This window comes from Pseudophryne corroboree, chromosome 1, assembly GCF_028390025.1.
Source record: "Pseudophryne corroboree isolate aPseCor3 chromosome 1, aPseCor3.hap2, whole genome shotgun sequence".
Classification (NCBI taxonomy): domain Eukaryota; kingdom Metazoa; phylum Chordata; class Amphibia; order Anura; family Myobatrachidae; genus Pseudophryne; species Pseudophryne corroboree.
In genome coordinates, this window is record NC_086444.1 from 1,165,613,004 (window position 1) to 1,165,629,629 (window position 16,626).

The following is a 16,626-nucleotide window of genomic DNA, read 5'->3' on the forward strand; positions in this document are numbered from 1 at the left end:
TGATTGATACCGCTTAGAGAGCTGATACAGTTTATCTGGTTTAGCCCATGCTGCCTCTACTAAACCTTCCAACTGTGCAGAGGAAGGTTTCTTAAAAACTGGAGTCTTAGAGGCTGGAACAGGATCTATTTGCTCAATATCCAGTACTAACCTCACTTGTTTGACTAGGGCCTCTTCTTCAGCTATAGAAAGAGAATCTCCTAGACCTGAAGCTGTGTTCGGATCAGACTCCCCTGACCCACTTTCTTGGTCAGAATCTGGGGTGTCGGAGTCCGAACCCCTACTGAGCGTGAGGTAGCAATTCCGCTAGAAGTGCGCGTCAGCCTGGGATGCTTCCCTCTATCCAAAAATTGTTGCATTGAAGCAGACACCTGAGATAATCCCTGGACTGATTGTGCTAGAGTGTTAACCCATGGGGGATCCACCTGTGGGGGGCAGATATATATATGACTGACCGTGTGCCGAAGTTGATGGCGGTGCCATTTGCGGAGCCACCTGCTGCGTATTCAAACGGTCCACTAGTTGCGTCATAACCTGCGTCAGTGTGGTTGCCCACGGTGGACGCTGAGGAACCGGTGGAAGTGGGGGATCCTGTTGTGGTGGTACTACCACGCAGGCTCTGCATTTGCCTGTGTCCTGGGGATCCTGAGGATACAAAATAGCATAACACACAGCACTAGTGCGAGGCTCAGGTGTGACCACCTTTTTTCCCCTGGATGACATTGCACAATATACTGGAAAACAGCACTCTAAATTCTAAAAGTGCCCCTTAATTAGCAGTGGCCTGTCCCTGAGGAACCTATGCTGAAACAAGTCCTTGTGCAAGAACCGTGCACTCAAGCTCCACACAGTGTTAAAACACTCCCACACACACACTCGATTACTGCAATCTGTAGATGTAGGACTATTAGCAGTACCTAGAATGTCCCTGAATTCATCTGGGGGTCGAACTTTCAGCTTTGCGGCTCCGTCTCGCATCCTTGGACAGTGTCAGAGGCCTCAACTCTAGAATCCTTCAGAAGCAGACTCCAGACTTACCTGTTTCCGCATGCATTTCACTAATGCCCCTCCACAAATCACATATACCCCTTTCACACCGCCAATGCCGTATCCCACCCGGGAATTGGAAACGGGTCCTTCCCGGGTGGGATCCGGCATTGGCCACTGCTGCAGGCTTCCCCGACCCGGCAATATGCCGGGCGGGTTGCCATAGCAGTGGGGAGCAGAGCCGGTGCTGGGAGATGAGATCATCTCCGCACTGCCTCTCCCTGTTGTAGTAAACGGGTCCCGGGACGCATCGACCCGGGAGCCCGTTTACGCAGCCAATGACCCGGTATTCAACCCGGGTATAAGACTGCTTTATTCCCGGGTTGAATTGCCGGGTCAGGCAACCCACGATTTCGGCTATGGTCCTTTCACACCGCACGCCGACCCGTGTCGACCCTGCAATATGCCGGGTCGATACCGGGTTATTTGTGCGGTGTGAAAGGGGTATTAGTTCTCTTTCCTGTTCAGCTTATTCTTTATTTTGTGCTGTAAATGAAAATGTAAAACACTGAGTCATAATGGGAGAAAAGTGCTATATAAACACCATGACTATTATATTATTATTGACTGTTAAGAGGATGTTTAGCGGTATCTTACTTCAAATAGGTATTACCTCTAGCCCAAATACAGAGAGCAGAAAATTGTGCTATAGTTTTAGCAGTGTCCTTGTGGCATCCGATGAGGTGAAAAAGCAGAGGTTGCAGTTATTGGCATTGCAGTAATGACTGCACTTGGCGGAGGGTTAGGCTGCCGGAGGGGACTGTTATGGTTAGACACTTAGCAGAGGGTTAGGCTGCCGGAGGGGACTGTTATGGTTAGGCACTTGGCAGAGGGTTAGGCTGCCGGAGGGGACTGTTATGGTTAGGCATTTGGCTGAGGGTTCGGGTTAGGCTGCCGGAGGGGACTGTTATGGTTAGGCACTTGGCTGAGGGTTAGGCTGCCGGAGTGGACTGTTATAGTTAGGCACTTGGCGGAAGGTTAGGCGGCCTGGAGGGGACTGTTATGGTTAGGCACTTGGCAGAGGGTTAGGCTGCAGGAGGGGACTGTTATGGTTAGGCACTTGGTGGAAGGTTAGGGTTAAGCTGCCGGAGGGGACTGTTATGGTTAGGCACTTGGCGGAGGGTTAGGGTTAAGCTGCCGTAGGGGACTGTTATAGTTAGGAACTTGGAGGAGGGTTAGGCTGCTGGAGGGGACTGTTATGGATAGGCACTTGGCGGAGGTTTATGGTTAGGCTTCCAGATGGGACTGTTATATTTAGGCACTTGGCAGAGGGTTAAGCCAGTATACATTTGTCCTGTCCTTGGCAGATCAGAATCCAGATTAGGCTGTTTATACAATCCTACTGCAGAACTGCTCACAGATGCTACATGCAATCCACGCTACACACTTCTCCAATTTTTCAGCAGACTACAAATCTGCATCTGCAGAAATGATCTGCTGAAAAAATTTATTTGGCTGGGGAGGAAGAGGGATTTACTAATAACAATGGGGAAGTTAGGAATTATAAACATCAAGGAGGACGGTGATTTCTCTTACTTTAATAATAAAAGAAAAAAGTGGGAAACCACAAATGCCACCATGCTCAGACATTGAGGGCCCACTGGCATCTTCACCTGGGGGGAAGGGGGTGCCAAAGAGACTTGCAGTGTCTTCTTCTTTGATCTTCACCTGGAGGGTAGTAGCCTCTTTTTATAGCTTAATCTGCGGGGGCGGTGGCCTGTGAGCTTCCCACCAGGACTTCTGGCATCTTCATCTGTAGGTCGTCAGCCTTGATGCTTTTTTACATGGGTGCCACTCACCAGGACTTCTTCCGCCATCTTGTATCCTCAGGAGCTCGTCACCTACTCCTCCACGTCGAACTGACTGACCCTGCCTCGCTGGCTAATATTAGCCAGCCCAAGCGGGCAGGGAGATGACACAGTGAGCAGCGATTGTTTCGCTGCAATCATCTTTTTTTTAAATGGCACCACTAGCAAGCCAATCATGGCCCGTGGCACCATTTTTGAAAAGGTAATAAGCCACCATTGTGCGTACCACCCGTCTCTGAACTCTGCGGTAAACTCACTCCAGGCCCGCCGCCATGTTGTGCTGCTTTGGCAGACAGTGTAGGATCCCTCCAGATACTGCATCGCTGCCACGCTGATGGTGTGCTGGACTGCCGGGATCGGAGATCGGCCGCAAGCTCTGGTCTCAGCAGCTTCTCACTACAAAAAATTGGTTGCCGGTTGGATTTCCTTGTTTTTAAGCAAGTTTAAAAACCAGGAGACCCGACAGGTGACCAGGTTTGGGTATACAGGTTGGTCAGTGGAGGGTACACACTTTTCCAATGTCCGACAAACCGGTCTGATCTCCAGAAGATTGGACAAGTGTGTACCCATCTTTAGGGTTAGGCTACGGATAAAGAAGTTTAGGGTTAGGCACCCAGGGAAGTGTTAGGATTAGGGTTAAGCACCAGGGGAGGGTTAGGATTATGGTTAAGCACCAGGGGCAGGGTTAGGATTAAAAATAACACGTAAAAAGTGTTGACCTTCTTTGTGTCGACCATTTAACTGTTGACCCTTTGACTGACGATTGGTGCTGAATTATTCGCTGTCTATCTAGACACGGTCAATCTAATAATCCACACCAGGAGCAGGGGTTCTCAACTACAGACCTCAAGTACCACTAACTGGTCATGTTTTCAGGATTTCTTTACTCAGTCACAGACTATTTAATCTAGTTTCCTAGGTAAGTAATTATTATCCCACCCGTTTCTATGGAGAGAAATCCTAAAAACGTGTTCTGTTGGTGGTGCTTGAGAGACGAAGGAGTTGAAAACCCGTGCTATATATAGGTCACATTGTACATTTGCTGTGCAGCTTGGTCTTGGTCCTCAGCCTGTAGTTTCCTTTTAATGTGAATTAAAGAAGTGTGAGTCAGAAAATATCTTCCCCACAATGCCAACTTTCATGTACAGGTGCCAGGTCAGTGGTTATGCCAGCCGCTTCCGCAGACATAGAATCCCAATACATGACCAGTTGGGAAACCTTTACGGTTGAGGTTGGCAACCACTGACAGAGGTCAGAGACGGACACATATGCCCTCTGATCCGCCACTTATGTACAAAGATATTACTGTAGGTCCATAGAATAATGTGAAATAGCGGCTTGAAGCGTTCTGTAAGAAGAATCAGACTGTAATACCCCCTTGTGTTTCTCTAAAGGATACTGAAAGGCTCCGGTCCACAGAATAAACTTTATTACAAAGCGCAGTTATTATACATTTGTAAACCATTTACATTATACAGCTGCACGTGCAAGATATACAGTAGAACAGAAAGTTGCAGCCTCTTCCAAGCCCAAGTTCCACGTGAGGGATCCTCATTTACCTGCTGTGACCTTTAGTGAATGAAATTTGGTATAATGACAGGACCCCAGCCCCCACTAGCTCCATATACATCTGCGGGCCCACCAAGTGTGGCTATAAAACAGCACATGGAGCGTGAACAGCTGTTTATATCCTGCAAGGCTGTCTGCCATGTGTAAGGCACTGTCTGCTATTACTGATCTGGAACAGGCAGTTGTCTCAATGTCAGTCCGCTTGTTCTACTTCATTGGCTGTTTAAGATCAAATAATCCTGTGCCTCCTTTAACGACTTTCCCCACCACAAGGCAGGCTGATGGAGACAGCAGATCATCCTTCGCACCTGTGAGAGAACAGAAATAAAACCTGTATGATTTACCCGGTCAGGATTTGCACCATAAAATATCAATTTATGAGGCGCAGTTGTTTATTTTAGTGGTGATTATGGTGTTCTGTGTATATTATATAGTTCATTTCTTGCACAAGTCACAGAAGTGCATAGGATGGCACTCTATCACAATGACAGCCCTACAATAGCACTAGAACAAAGGTTGGTTGTGTAAGTTCACCAAGACTCATAAACCAAATTCCAGGAGACTCCTGGCTCAATCAGCACATTCAGTGTTACGCAACGTTGTAGACTGAGCTTTACAGCCACTTCACCCGTGAGGAGAAGCCAGCAGAATCATGTTTGGTGTTCAAGTCCAACTAGTACATAAGACACAGAGGGTAAATAAGGTACTTTTTGATTTATGAGCGACCCGCTTACTTAGGTAGCTCAGTTCTGCATTGCAGCTATAAACCATTTATCGAAGGTTGTTGGAGATCAAACACTGGAGAGGAGAAGAAGCCCTGGGACTTTCTGCTGTCACCGCAACATTTTAGAAAACAGAAGTAACTGAAAAAGATTTCTAATGACTAATACCCCTTTTACACTGCCAGCTTGTAACATGGGTTATTGTACGAGCATGCATAACCCGTGTTGCTGTTTGGTCTAAAATGGCCCAGTCGGAATATTCTGGGTCAAGTGACCCGGTATTCCAACTCAGATAGTTTGCAGAGTTGAACACGGGTTCAAACCGGCAAGCTGTGCTGTGTAAACGGGAGCCGGGTCGCATCGATCTGGCTCCCGTTCACAGTGTATGTACGGGCGGCACTTGGAGATCATGTGATCTCCAAGCGCCACCCCCGGCGCGTCACCAACCCGGCAATAGGGGCCTGAGGCGGGTCTTCCCAGGGAAGCTCCCGTGTCAGGCTCCCGGGTGTGACCCGCTAAAGTAGGTCTAAAAGGGGTATAAGACTGGGAGGCAGATTCAGCATGGATCGCTATTGAGACTGAAGTGCCGATGGTCTGAAGACTGCTGCTGCGAAAAATCGCATGTGAAGTTCCGCTCAGAAACGGGCAGTTGCGGTTGCGCCATGCCTACTCAGAATAATGCGGATGAAGTGGCCCAGTCAGAGGTTTAGACCTCAAGGAACTGTGGAATGATTTGAAAATTGCCATTCCCAAATATCCCCAACATTCAACCTCAGAGAACTCGCACAACATTGCAAAAAAAATAAGTGGGGAAAAAAAGTTCACAGACCCCAAAATAACATCACAGCCACAACTGCAGTAAAACAATACCTCAGTAATCAATGGCTTGGAATGAAGAAAAGGCTTTATTGAGATTTCAGCAGCGATCCAAGGTACAAATTTCCAAACAAATCCACTGTGCTTTCAGAACGTGAGAAAATAAAATGCAAAAAGTGGATGAAAACGTCTCATAGCCGCTGACTGGTCCTGCCCTACGAGTTTCCATCACTGTACAGTTAATTATTCCACCTAGCGACCGGTGCATAAATAAGACATTAGCTGCTATCGCCCTTTGTGATCACCACCGCAGCGGTTACAGTGCGGAGGGCTATTGCAGAGATGTGGGTCTGGTTTTCCTGTGTTGTCTGCTGGTACAGTATTATATTACAGAGAGGTGCAACCAGTGATGCATTGTGGACAGATACTATTTAATTCAACAATTACCCGCTGAAAACTCTAATCACCCCCTTATTGCTAGAGCAGCTGAAACGAAACCGTGCCGTGTATATGTGCACAGGTTACAGAAAATCTCACGCGTTCCAGTGAACAAGTAAACCTATTTTTTTTTTCTCCCTGCAAAATGGCAGAAGATCCTAAATATAGCAAAAAGCTAAGGGCTGGGCCATCACGGCAGACACGTCCGTCGGCAGAGAGACAATCATGTACTACAGTTACATATGCTAACAAGTCACGCATTGTGCAGACAGAGAGGGTTGTGCAGGGCAGAAAGTATTTGGGGAATGTCACATGACAGGAAGAGTCCAATCATGTTTCCCTGGCAGCAGTAACGCACCTATCCTCAGAGTAACACCTCGCCTTTCACCTATTTCTCACAGCAGCCAATACTTCTAAATCCACAAACTGCTTTCATGAAGACAACAAGGTTACATTACAATTATACTTGGGTAAAAATGCATCATTTTACCTAATCAATCCATATAGTCTTACAGACCTCAATAATGCTGATATTCTGTGAATGGGGAATTTCCGCCAGGCATGGATTGGGTCATTATGGGATACATATAAGGTCAGTGACAGGAGTAGGGATCTCGGCCAGGCATGGATTGTGTCATTATGGGATAGATATAAGGTCAGTGACAGGAGTAGGGATCTCCGCCAGGCATAGATTGTGTCATTATGGGATAGATATAAGGTCAGTGACAGGAGTAGGGATCTCCGCCAGGCATGGATTGGGTCATTATGGGATATAAGGTCAGTGACAGGAGTAGGGATCTCCGCCAGGCATGGATTGGGTTATTATGGGATACATATAAGGTCAGCGCCAGGAGTAGGGATTTCCGCCAGGCATGGATTGTGTCATTATGGGATACATATAAGGTCAGTGACAGGAGTAGGGATCTCCGCCAGTCATGGATTGTGTCATTATGGGATATATATAAGGTCAGTGACAGGAGTAGGGATCTCCGCCAGGCATAGATTGTGTCATTATGGGATAGATATAAGGTCAGTGACAGGAGTAGGGATCTCCGCCAGGCATGGATTGTGTTATTATGGGATAGATATAAGGTCAGCGCCAGGAGTAGGGATTTCCGCCAGGCATGGATTGTGTCATTATGGGATAGATATAAGGTCAGCACCAAGAGTAGGGATTTCCGCCAGGCATGGATTGGGTCATTATGGGATACATATAAGGTCAGCGCCAGGAGTAGGAATCTCCGCCAGGCATGGATTGTGTCATTATGGGATACATATAAGGTCAGTGACATGAGTAGGGATTTCCGCCAGGCATGGATTGTGTCATTATGGGATAGATATAAGGTCAGTGACAGGAGTAGGGATTTCCGCCAGGCATGGATTGTGTCATTATGGGATAGATATAAGGTCAGTGACAGGAGTAGGGATCTGCGCCAGGCATAGATTGTGTCATTATGGGATAGATATAAGGTCAGTGACAGGAGTAGGGATTTCCGCCAGGCATGGATTGTGTCATTATGAAATAGATATAAGGTCAGTGACAGGAGTAGGGATTTCCGCCAGGCATAGATTGTGTCATTATGGGATACATATAAGGTCAGCGCCAGGAGTAGGGATTTCCGCCAGGCATGGATTGTGTCATTATGGGATACATATAAGGTCAGCACCAGGAGTAGGGATTTCCGCCAGGCATGGATTGTGTCATTATGGGATACATATAAGGTCAGCGCCAGGAGTAGGGATTTCCGCCAGGCATGGATTGTGTCATTATGGGATACATATAAGGTCAGTGACAGGAGTAGGGATCTCCGCCAGTCATGGATTGTGTCATTATGGGATATATATAAGGTCAGTGACAGGAGTAGGGATCTCCGCCAGGCATAGATTGTGTCATTATGGGATAGATATAAGGTCAGTGACAGGAGTAGGGATCTCCGCCAGGCATGGATTGTGTTATTATGGGATAGATATAAGGTCAGCGCCAGGAGTAGGGATTTCCGCCAGGCATGGATTGTGTCATTATGGGATAGATATAAGGTCAGCACCAAGAGTAGGGATTTCCGCCAGGCATGGATTGGGTCATTATGGGATACATATAAGGTCAGCGCCAGGAGTAGGAATCTCCGCCAGGCATGGATTGTGTCATTATGGGATACATATAAGGTCAGTGACAGGAGTAGGGATTTCCGCCAGGCATGGATTGTGTCATTATGGGATAGATATAAGGTCAGTGACAGGAGTAGGGATCTGCGCCAGGCATAGATTGTGTCATTATGGGATAGATATAAGGTCAGTGACAGGAGTAGGGATTTCCGCCAGGCATGGATTGTGTCATTATGAAATAGATATAAGGTCAGTGACAGGAGTAGGGATTTCCGCCAGGTATAGATTGTGTCATTATGGGATACATATAAGGTCAGCGCCAGGAGTAGGGATTTCCGCCAGGCATGGATTGTGTCATTATGGGATACATATAAGGTCAGCACCAGGAGTAGGGATTTCCGCCAGGCATGGATTGTGTCATTATGGGATACATATAAGGTCAGCGCCAGGAGTAGGGATTTCCGCCAGGCATGGATTGTGTCATTATGGGATACATAAGGTCAGCACCAAGAGTAGGGATTTCCGCCAGGCATGGATTGTGTCATTATGGGATACATATAAGGTCAGCGCCAGGAGTAGGGATTTCCGCCAGGCATGGATTGGGTTATTATGGGATAGATATAAGGTCAGTGACAGGAGTAGGGATTTCCGCCAGGCATGGATTGTGTCATTATGGGATACATATAAGGTCAGCACCAGGAGTAGGGATTTCCGCCAGGCATGGATTGTGTCATTATGGGATACATATAAGGTCAGCGCCAGGAGTAGGGTATTACCGCCAGGCATGGATTGTGTCATTATGGGATACATAAGGTCAGCACCAAGAGTAGGGATTTCCGCCAGGCATGGATTGTGTCATTATGGGATACATATAAGGTCAGCACCAGGAGTAGGGATTTCCGCCAGGCATGGATTGTGTCATTATGGGATACATATAAGGTCAGCACCAGGAGTAGGGATTTCCGCCAGGCATGGATTGTGTCATTATGGGATACATATAAGGTCAGCACCAGGAGTAGGGATTTCCGCCAGGCATGGATTGTGTCATTATGGGATACATATAAGGTCAGCGCCAGGAGTAGGGATCTCCGCCAGGCATGAATTGTGTCATTATGGGATACATATAAGGTCAGCACCAGGAGTAGGGATCTCCGCAAGGCATGGATTGGGTCATTATGGGATACATATAAGGTCAGCGCCAGGAGTAGGAATCTCCGCCAGGCATGGATTGGGTTATTATGGGATACATATAAGGTCAGCCCCAGGAGTAGGAATCTCCGCCAGGCATGGATTGTGAAAATCTCACGCGTTCCAGTGAACAAGTAAACCTATTTTTTTTTTCTCCCTGCAAAATGGCAGAAGATCCTAAATATAGCAAAAAGCTAAGGGCTGGGCCATCACGGCAGACACGTCCGTCGGCAGAGAGACAATCATGTACTACAGTTACATATGCTAACAAGTCACGCATTGTGCAGACAGAGAGGGTTGTGCAGGGCAGAAAGTATTTGGGGAATGTCACATGACAGGAAGAGTCCAATCATGTTTCCCTGGCAGCAGTAACGCACCTATCCTCAGAGTAACACCTCGCCTTTCACCTATTTCTCACAGCAGCCAATACTTCTAAATCCACAAACTGCTTTCATGAAGACAACAAGGTTACATTACAATTATACTTGGGTAAAAATGCATCATTTTACCTAATCAATCCATATAGTCTTACAGACCTCAATAATGCTGATATTCTGTGAATGGGGAATTTCCGCCAGGCGTGGATTGGGTCATTATGGGATATAAGGTCAGCGACAGGAGTAGGGATCTCCGCCAGGCATGGATTGGGTTATTATGGGATACATATAAGGTCAGCGCCAGGAGTAGGGATTTCCGCCAGTCATGGATTGTGTCATTATGGGATACATATAAGGTCAGTGACAGGAGTAGGGATCTCCGCCAGTCATGGATTGTGTCATTATGGGATATATATAAGGTCAGTGACAGGAGTAGGGATCTCCGCCAGGCATAGATTGTGTCATTATGGGATAGATATAAGGTCAGTGACAGGAGTAGGGATCTCCACCAGGCATGGATTGTGTTATTATGGGATAGATATAAGGTCAGCGCCAGGAGTAGGGATTTCCGCCAGGCATGGATTGTGTCATTATGGGATAGATATAAGGTCAGCACCAAGAGTAGGGATTTCCGCAAGGCATGGATTGTCTCATTATGGAATAGATATAAGGTCAGCGCCAGGAGTAGGGATCTCCGCCAGGCATGGATTGTGTCATTATGGGATACATATAAGGTCAGCACCAGGAGTAGGGATTTCCGCCAGGCATGGATTGGGTCATTATGGGATACATATAAGGTCAGCCCCAGGAGTAGGAATCTCCGCCAGGCATGGATTGTGTCATTATGGGATACATATAAGGTCAGCGCCAGGAGTAGGGATTTCCGCCAGGCATGGATTGTGTCATTATGGGATACATATAAGGTCAGCGCCAGGAGTAGGGATTTCCGCCAGGCATGGATTGTGTCATTATGGGATACATAAGGTCAGCACCAAGAGTAGGGATTTCCGCCAGGCATGGATTGTGTCATTATGGGATACATATAAGGTCAGCGCCAGGAGTAGGGATTTCCGCCAGGCATGGATTGTGTCATTATGGGATACATAAGGTCAGCACCAAGAGTAGGGATTTCCGCCAGGCATGGATTGTGTCATTATGGGATACATATAAGGTCAGCGCCAGGAGTAGGGATTTCCGCCAGGCATGGATTGGGTTATTATGGGATAGATATAAGGTCAGCGACAGGAGTAGGGATTTCCGCCAGGCATGGATTGTGTCATTATGGGATACATATAAGGTCAGCGCCAGGAGTAGGGATTTCCGCCAGGCATGGATTGTGTCATTATGGGATACATATAAGGTCAGCGCCAGGAGTAGGGATTTCCGCCAGGCATGGATTGTGTCATTATGGGATACATAAGGTCAGCACCAAGAGTAGGGATTTCCGCCAGGCATGGATTGTGTCATTATGGGATACATATAAGGTCAGCGCCAGGAGTAGGGATTTCCGCCAGGCATGGATTGTGTCATTATGGGATACATAAGGTCAGCACCAAGAGTAGGGATTTCCGCCAGGCATGGATTGTGTCATTATGGGATACATATAAGGTCAGCGCCAGGAGTAGGGATTTCCGCCAGGCATGGATTGGGTTATTATGGGATAGATATAAGGTCAGTGACAGGAGTAGGGATTTCCGCCAGGCATGGATTGTGTCATTATGGGATACATATAAGGTCAGCACCAGGAGTAGGGATTTCCGCCAGGCATGGATTGTGTCATTATGGGATACATATAAGGTCAGCGCCAGGAGTAGGGTATTACCGCCAGGCATGGATTGTGTCATTATGGGACACATATAAGGTCAGCACCAGGAGTAGGGATTTCCGCCAGGCATGGATTGTGTCATTATGGGATACATATAAGGTCAGCACCAGGAGTAGGGATTTCCGCCAGGCATGGATTGTGTCATTATGGGATACATATAAGGTCAGCACCAGGAGTAGGGATTTCCGCCAGGCATGGATTGTGTCATTATGGGATACATATAAGGTCAGCGCCAGGAGTAGGGATCTCCGCCAGGCATGAATTGTGTCATTATGGGATACATATAAGGTCAGCACCAGGAGTAGGGATCTCCGCAAGGCATGGATTGGGTCATTATGGGATACATATAAGGTCAGCGCCAGGAGTAGGAATCTCCGCCAGGCATGGATTGGGTTATTATGGGATACATATAAGGTCAGCCCCAGGAGTAGGAATCTCCGCCAGTCATGGATTGTGTCACTATGGGATAGATATAAGGTCAGTGCCAGGAGTAGGGATTTCCGCCAGGCATGGATTGCGTCATTATGGGATACATATAAGGTCAGCACCAGGAGTAGGGATTTCCGCCAGGCATGGATTGTGTCATTATGGGATACATATAAGGTCAGCAACAGGAGTAGGGATTTCCGCCAGGCATGGATTGTGTCATTATGGGATACATATAAGGTCAGCACCAGGAGTAGGGATTTCCGCCAGGCATGGATTGTGTCATTATGGGATACATATAAGGTCAGCACCAGGAGTAGGGATTTCCGCCAGGCATATATTGTGTCATTATGGGATACATATAAGGTCAGCGCCAGGAGTAGGGATTTCCGCCAGGCATGGATTGTGTCATTATGGGATACATAAGGTCAGCACCAAGAGTAGGGATTTCCGCCAGACATGGATTGTGTCATTATGGGATAGATATAAGGTCAGCGCCAGGAGTAGGGATTTCCGCCAGGCATGGATTGTGTCATTATGGGATAGATATAAGGTCAGCGCCAGGAGTAGGGATCTCCGCCAGGCATGGATTGTGTCATTATGGGATACATATAAGGTCAGCACCAGGAGTAGGGATTTCCGCAAGGCATGGATTGGGTCATTATGGGATAGATATAAGGTCAGCGCCAGGAGTAGGAATCTCCGCCAGGCATGGATTGTGTCATTATGGGATACATATAAGGTCAGCGCCAGGAGTAGGGATTTCCGCCAGGCATGGATTGTGTCATTATGGGATACATATAAGGTCAGCACCAGGAGTAGGGATTTCCACCAGGCATGGATTGTGTCATTATGGGATACATATAAGGTCAGTGACAGGAGTAGGGATTTCCGCCAGGCATGGATTGTGTCATTATGGGATAGATATAAGGTCAGTGACAGGAGTAGGGATTTCCGCCAGGCATATATTGTGTCATTATGGGATACATATAAGGTCAGCGCCAGGAGTAGGGATTTCCGCCAGGCATGGATTGTGTCATTATGGGATAGATATAAGGTCAGCGCCAGGAGTAGGGATTTCCGCCAGGCATGGATTGGGTCATTATGGGATAGATATAAGGTCAGCGCCAGGAGTAGGGATCTCCGCCAGGCATGGATTGGGTCACTATGGGATAGATATAAGGTCAGTGGGACAAGGGCGGGTGAGCAAGATGCCCTGGCCGCAGGCGGCGCCCCCCCTCTGCTGGGCCTGCCAAGGCGGCCAGGGCACGTGCCCCACTCGCCCTGCCTTAGTTACGCCTCTGAACAGAACCCTTAACATTGATGCTGAGAGACAGCAATGCGAACCTCTGTGCCACAGTGCTAGTGTCAAAAGATTGTGACACATATAACAATTGACAAACACACACTTCTGTACCAGGTCAGAGATAGGTGAAGCAGCTGTAGCCTGCATTCAGTACCGAGGCTGGTACTAACTCACCAAACATAGTTGATACTATATATGGGGAGTTGGGGGTGGCACAGGTGGATAAGGGGGATGGGGTTCCCTTGGGAACTATGTCCCCTCTCATACTGCTCTGCAAAGGGCCAGCTGTACACTGTAAACTGTGAGCCACACTCTGAATCTGAAAGGTCCCGGTACCACCACAGTGTACTTATTATAAACCATCACTAGTACACAAGCATTTTATCTGAGGTGGGTACCAGGGCACTCATAGTTGTTGACTTTCTGGCTCCATGAAGGTCAGCCAGGTCGGCAGTGGCAGGAGGTGCCAGTGGCGTGGCTTGGCATAGGGGGCGGTGCAAAGGAGTGATGCAGTATAGTAGGCCTTGCAGGAGACGTGGCACTGCAGTCGCGTCATCGTGGCCACGCCCCCCACTATACAACGCAGAAATTACTGCCGTTGTGCAGCAGGGGGCGTGGCTACGATGACGAGATTCAGAGCGAATAGCGGCATCGGCAGCCTGGACCGCCCGCTTTACTTGGTAAGCAGACGGCTGGGTGGGGTAGCAGCTGGCACCAGGACACTTGCCCACTATTCCAGGTGGCTGGGAGCACCACCTGATTTTTGGGAGCCTCCCAGAAGAGTGGGCAAGAATGGTACCAGTGTACAATCTCCATGCCACCCTTCCCTTGCGCAGTCAATACTTTGGCATTGTGCCGACTGTACTATGCGTGTGCATGTTCAGTGGCTACTGCAAGAGAAGCATAGTCAGTGGGTGCAGGGTGTGCAATGTGGCCCCCCCGTGTGCACCACACACCCTGCACCTTGTATAGATGCGCCAGTGCTGGTACTTTCTATAGCTCTCTGGGATCTTGGGGTGTAGGATAAGGGGCCTGTAGCGTCACCAGCTGATCCCAATGCGTACTGAGTCAGGCCATCTAAGCTCATTGTACTTGGAATGTAAATGGTCAATCAGCCATATAAACATAAAGCTCATGGCGGACCCAGGGAGAATCACCGCTGCTGCGGCACTGCCTAGTTTGCCAGGATGGCTGATCATGTTATTTACCCTAACACTTACCACTCATGGTGGCATCCTTCAGGAATTTGTAGCTGGTCTCGAAGGTCATCTGCTGGAAAGGGGAGGAGCTGGACTGCATGCCGTAGCGGTTGAGAGGCCGATACGTTCCCTCGAAACACATGTAATCGGCGACGAGGGAGAGATGCCGAGGGTCCACCTCAATACCTGTACAACACAGAGCAATTGTATACACTGAATTCCACCCAGCTGTAGGTGCCTCTTCCATGCATGAGTCAGACTCTGAAAGCACCGCCCACTTACAGCTGAACTAGCCAATCACAAAACAGTAAATTATACCTCTCTCACAAGAGTAAAGGAAAATTAAATCAAATTAGACCACTCCCTCGGCCACACCCATTCATTTCTGGTGGGACAGCCCTTAATAATCAGTGCTATCGGGTGCTATGTATGGCACCCGCAGATACTGTGAGAGGTTTAAAAATATGACATCTAGAATAGGGGTAAAAAGAGGGATGGGGTTTTGGTCCTACAAGAGGGTCTGCTGGGGGGAGGGGGCTATTAATTCAGCAGCTGTATGCTTGTTGTCCCAGAATACGTCCTTTACATGGAACACCCAGAATCTGATGGATGATGAGTGTTCTCTTGCTCGTTTAAAGGTGCTATAATTAAAAATAGTTGGTTGTCCTTTAACGGCGACTATACGCAGATACAATGGGAAAATTAGATGGTTCAACAAGCAGCTATTACACCGATATATTAATATATAAAAATCATGAATGAAAAAATATGAATAGGTAGAGCACTGCAACATATAACGACCAATCAAATGTCACCTTTTACTGAATAAACTGTACTAGAAGACTGACAGATGGAAAGTGATTGGTGACTACTGGCTACATCAGCGGCAAGTCTATTATTGTCCACTGTCAGGAATCAGTGACCCACTTACCATAAACCGCAAACACATCTTTAATTTCCTTTTCAACCACTCTTAAGGCGGCCTCTATACCATAAGTATTTGCCATTGCGTGGATGTCGTTTGAATAGAGGCGTTTTAGGTCAAGTATCTGAGATGGAAGAAGGAACACAGATTAGTGAGGACTAATATATATATATATATATATATATATAAATATATTTTCACAAAGCACTTCTTGTCATTTGTTTTCCTAAGCAAGTCCTGGGACATATATTGGCATGCGAGATTCAGAGCTTTCTTTCTTTAGAGTTCCCGCAAATTGGCAGATCACTGTGGGAAATGGCAGCACGCTGACTTACGTTCGCCAAGCTGTGACATTTGAACAAAGCCGCATTCAGCTACAGGACGTTTGTCTCGGCAGGAAATGCTCCGCTAGACACACACAGAATGGCCAGAGGACGACTCTAATGCTGGTTTACTTTGGAGCCTGTGACACGGACACATGCTAGAACACAAAGCAGTCCATTGTAGTCAGTGTAACTTACGTCTGAATATTTAAATAGCTCCTGAAGGTTTATTCCCTCTGTGTTCAAGATCTGCTCCTTCTCGCCCTTCTTGTTTGTGTTGTCATTCAGGAGGCACCGCGTGATGCCCCTGGTCTCGTGGATAATGACGTTGTGAGCCAGAGAAACCACCAGAGAGGAGATATCAAAGTGGACCTTCATTAAAGGCAATTTCATGGTGACCTGCAAGAAGCAGATGAGCACATAACAAAAGAGTAGGGTGTGTGTGTGTGTGTGTGTGTGTGTGTGTGTGTGTGTGTGTGTGTGTGTGTGTGTGTGGTGTAGGGTGATGCAGGAACAGGGTGGCAGATCAGACCCTTAGAACGTGCTGACGACCT

The 16,626-nt window shown here is 47.6% G+C and overlaps 1 protein-coding gene across 1 annotated transcript in view; it reads right to left on the reverse strand.

The window, feature by feature from the left end:
• Nucleotides 1–4,262: 4,262 nt before the first annotated feature.
• Nucleotides 4,263–16,626, reverse strand: part of POLR1A (RNA polymerase I subunit A) — a 298,145-nt gene continuing 285,781 nt past the window's right edge. The window contains exons 31-34 of the mRNA XM_063924980.1: nucleotides 16,271–16,471; nucleotides 15,756–15,873; nucleotides 14,846–15,010; nucleotides 4,263–4,732 (exon numbers count right to left, since the gene is read on the reverse strand). Of these exons, the coding sequence (XP_063781050.1) occupies nucleotides 4,632–4,732; nucleotides 14,846–15,010; nucleotides 15,756–15,873; nucleotides 16,271–16,471 (585 nt within the window). The 3' untranslated portion in view covers nucleotides 4,263–4,631. The remainder of the gene's footprint in view (nucleotides 4,733–14,845; nucleotides 15,011–15,755; nucleotides 15,874–16,270; nucleotides 16,472–16,626) is intronic.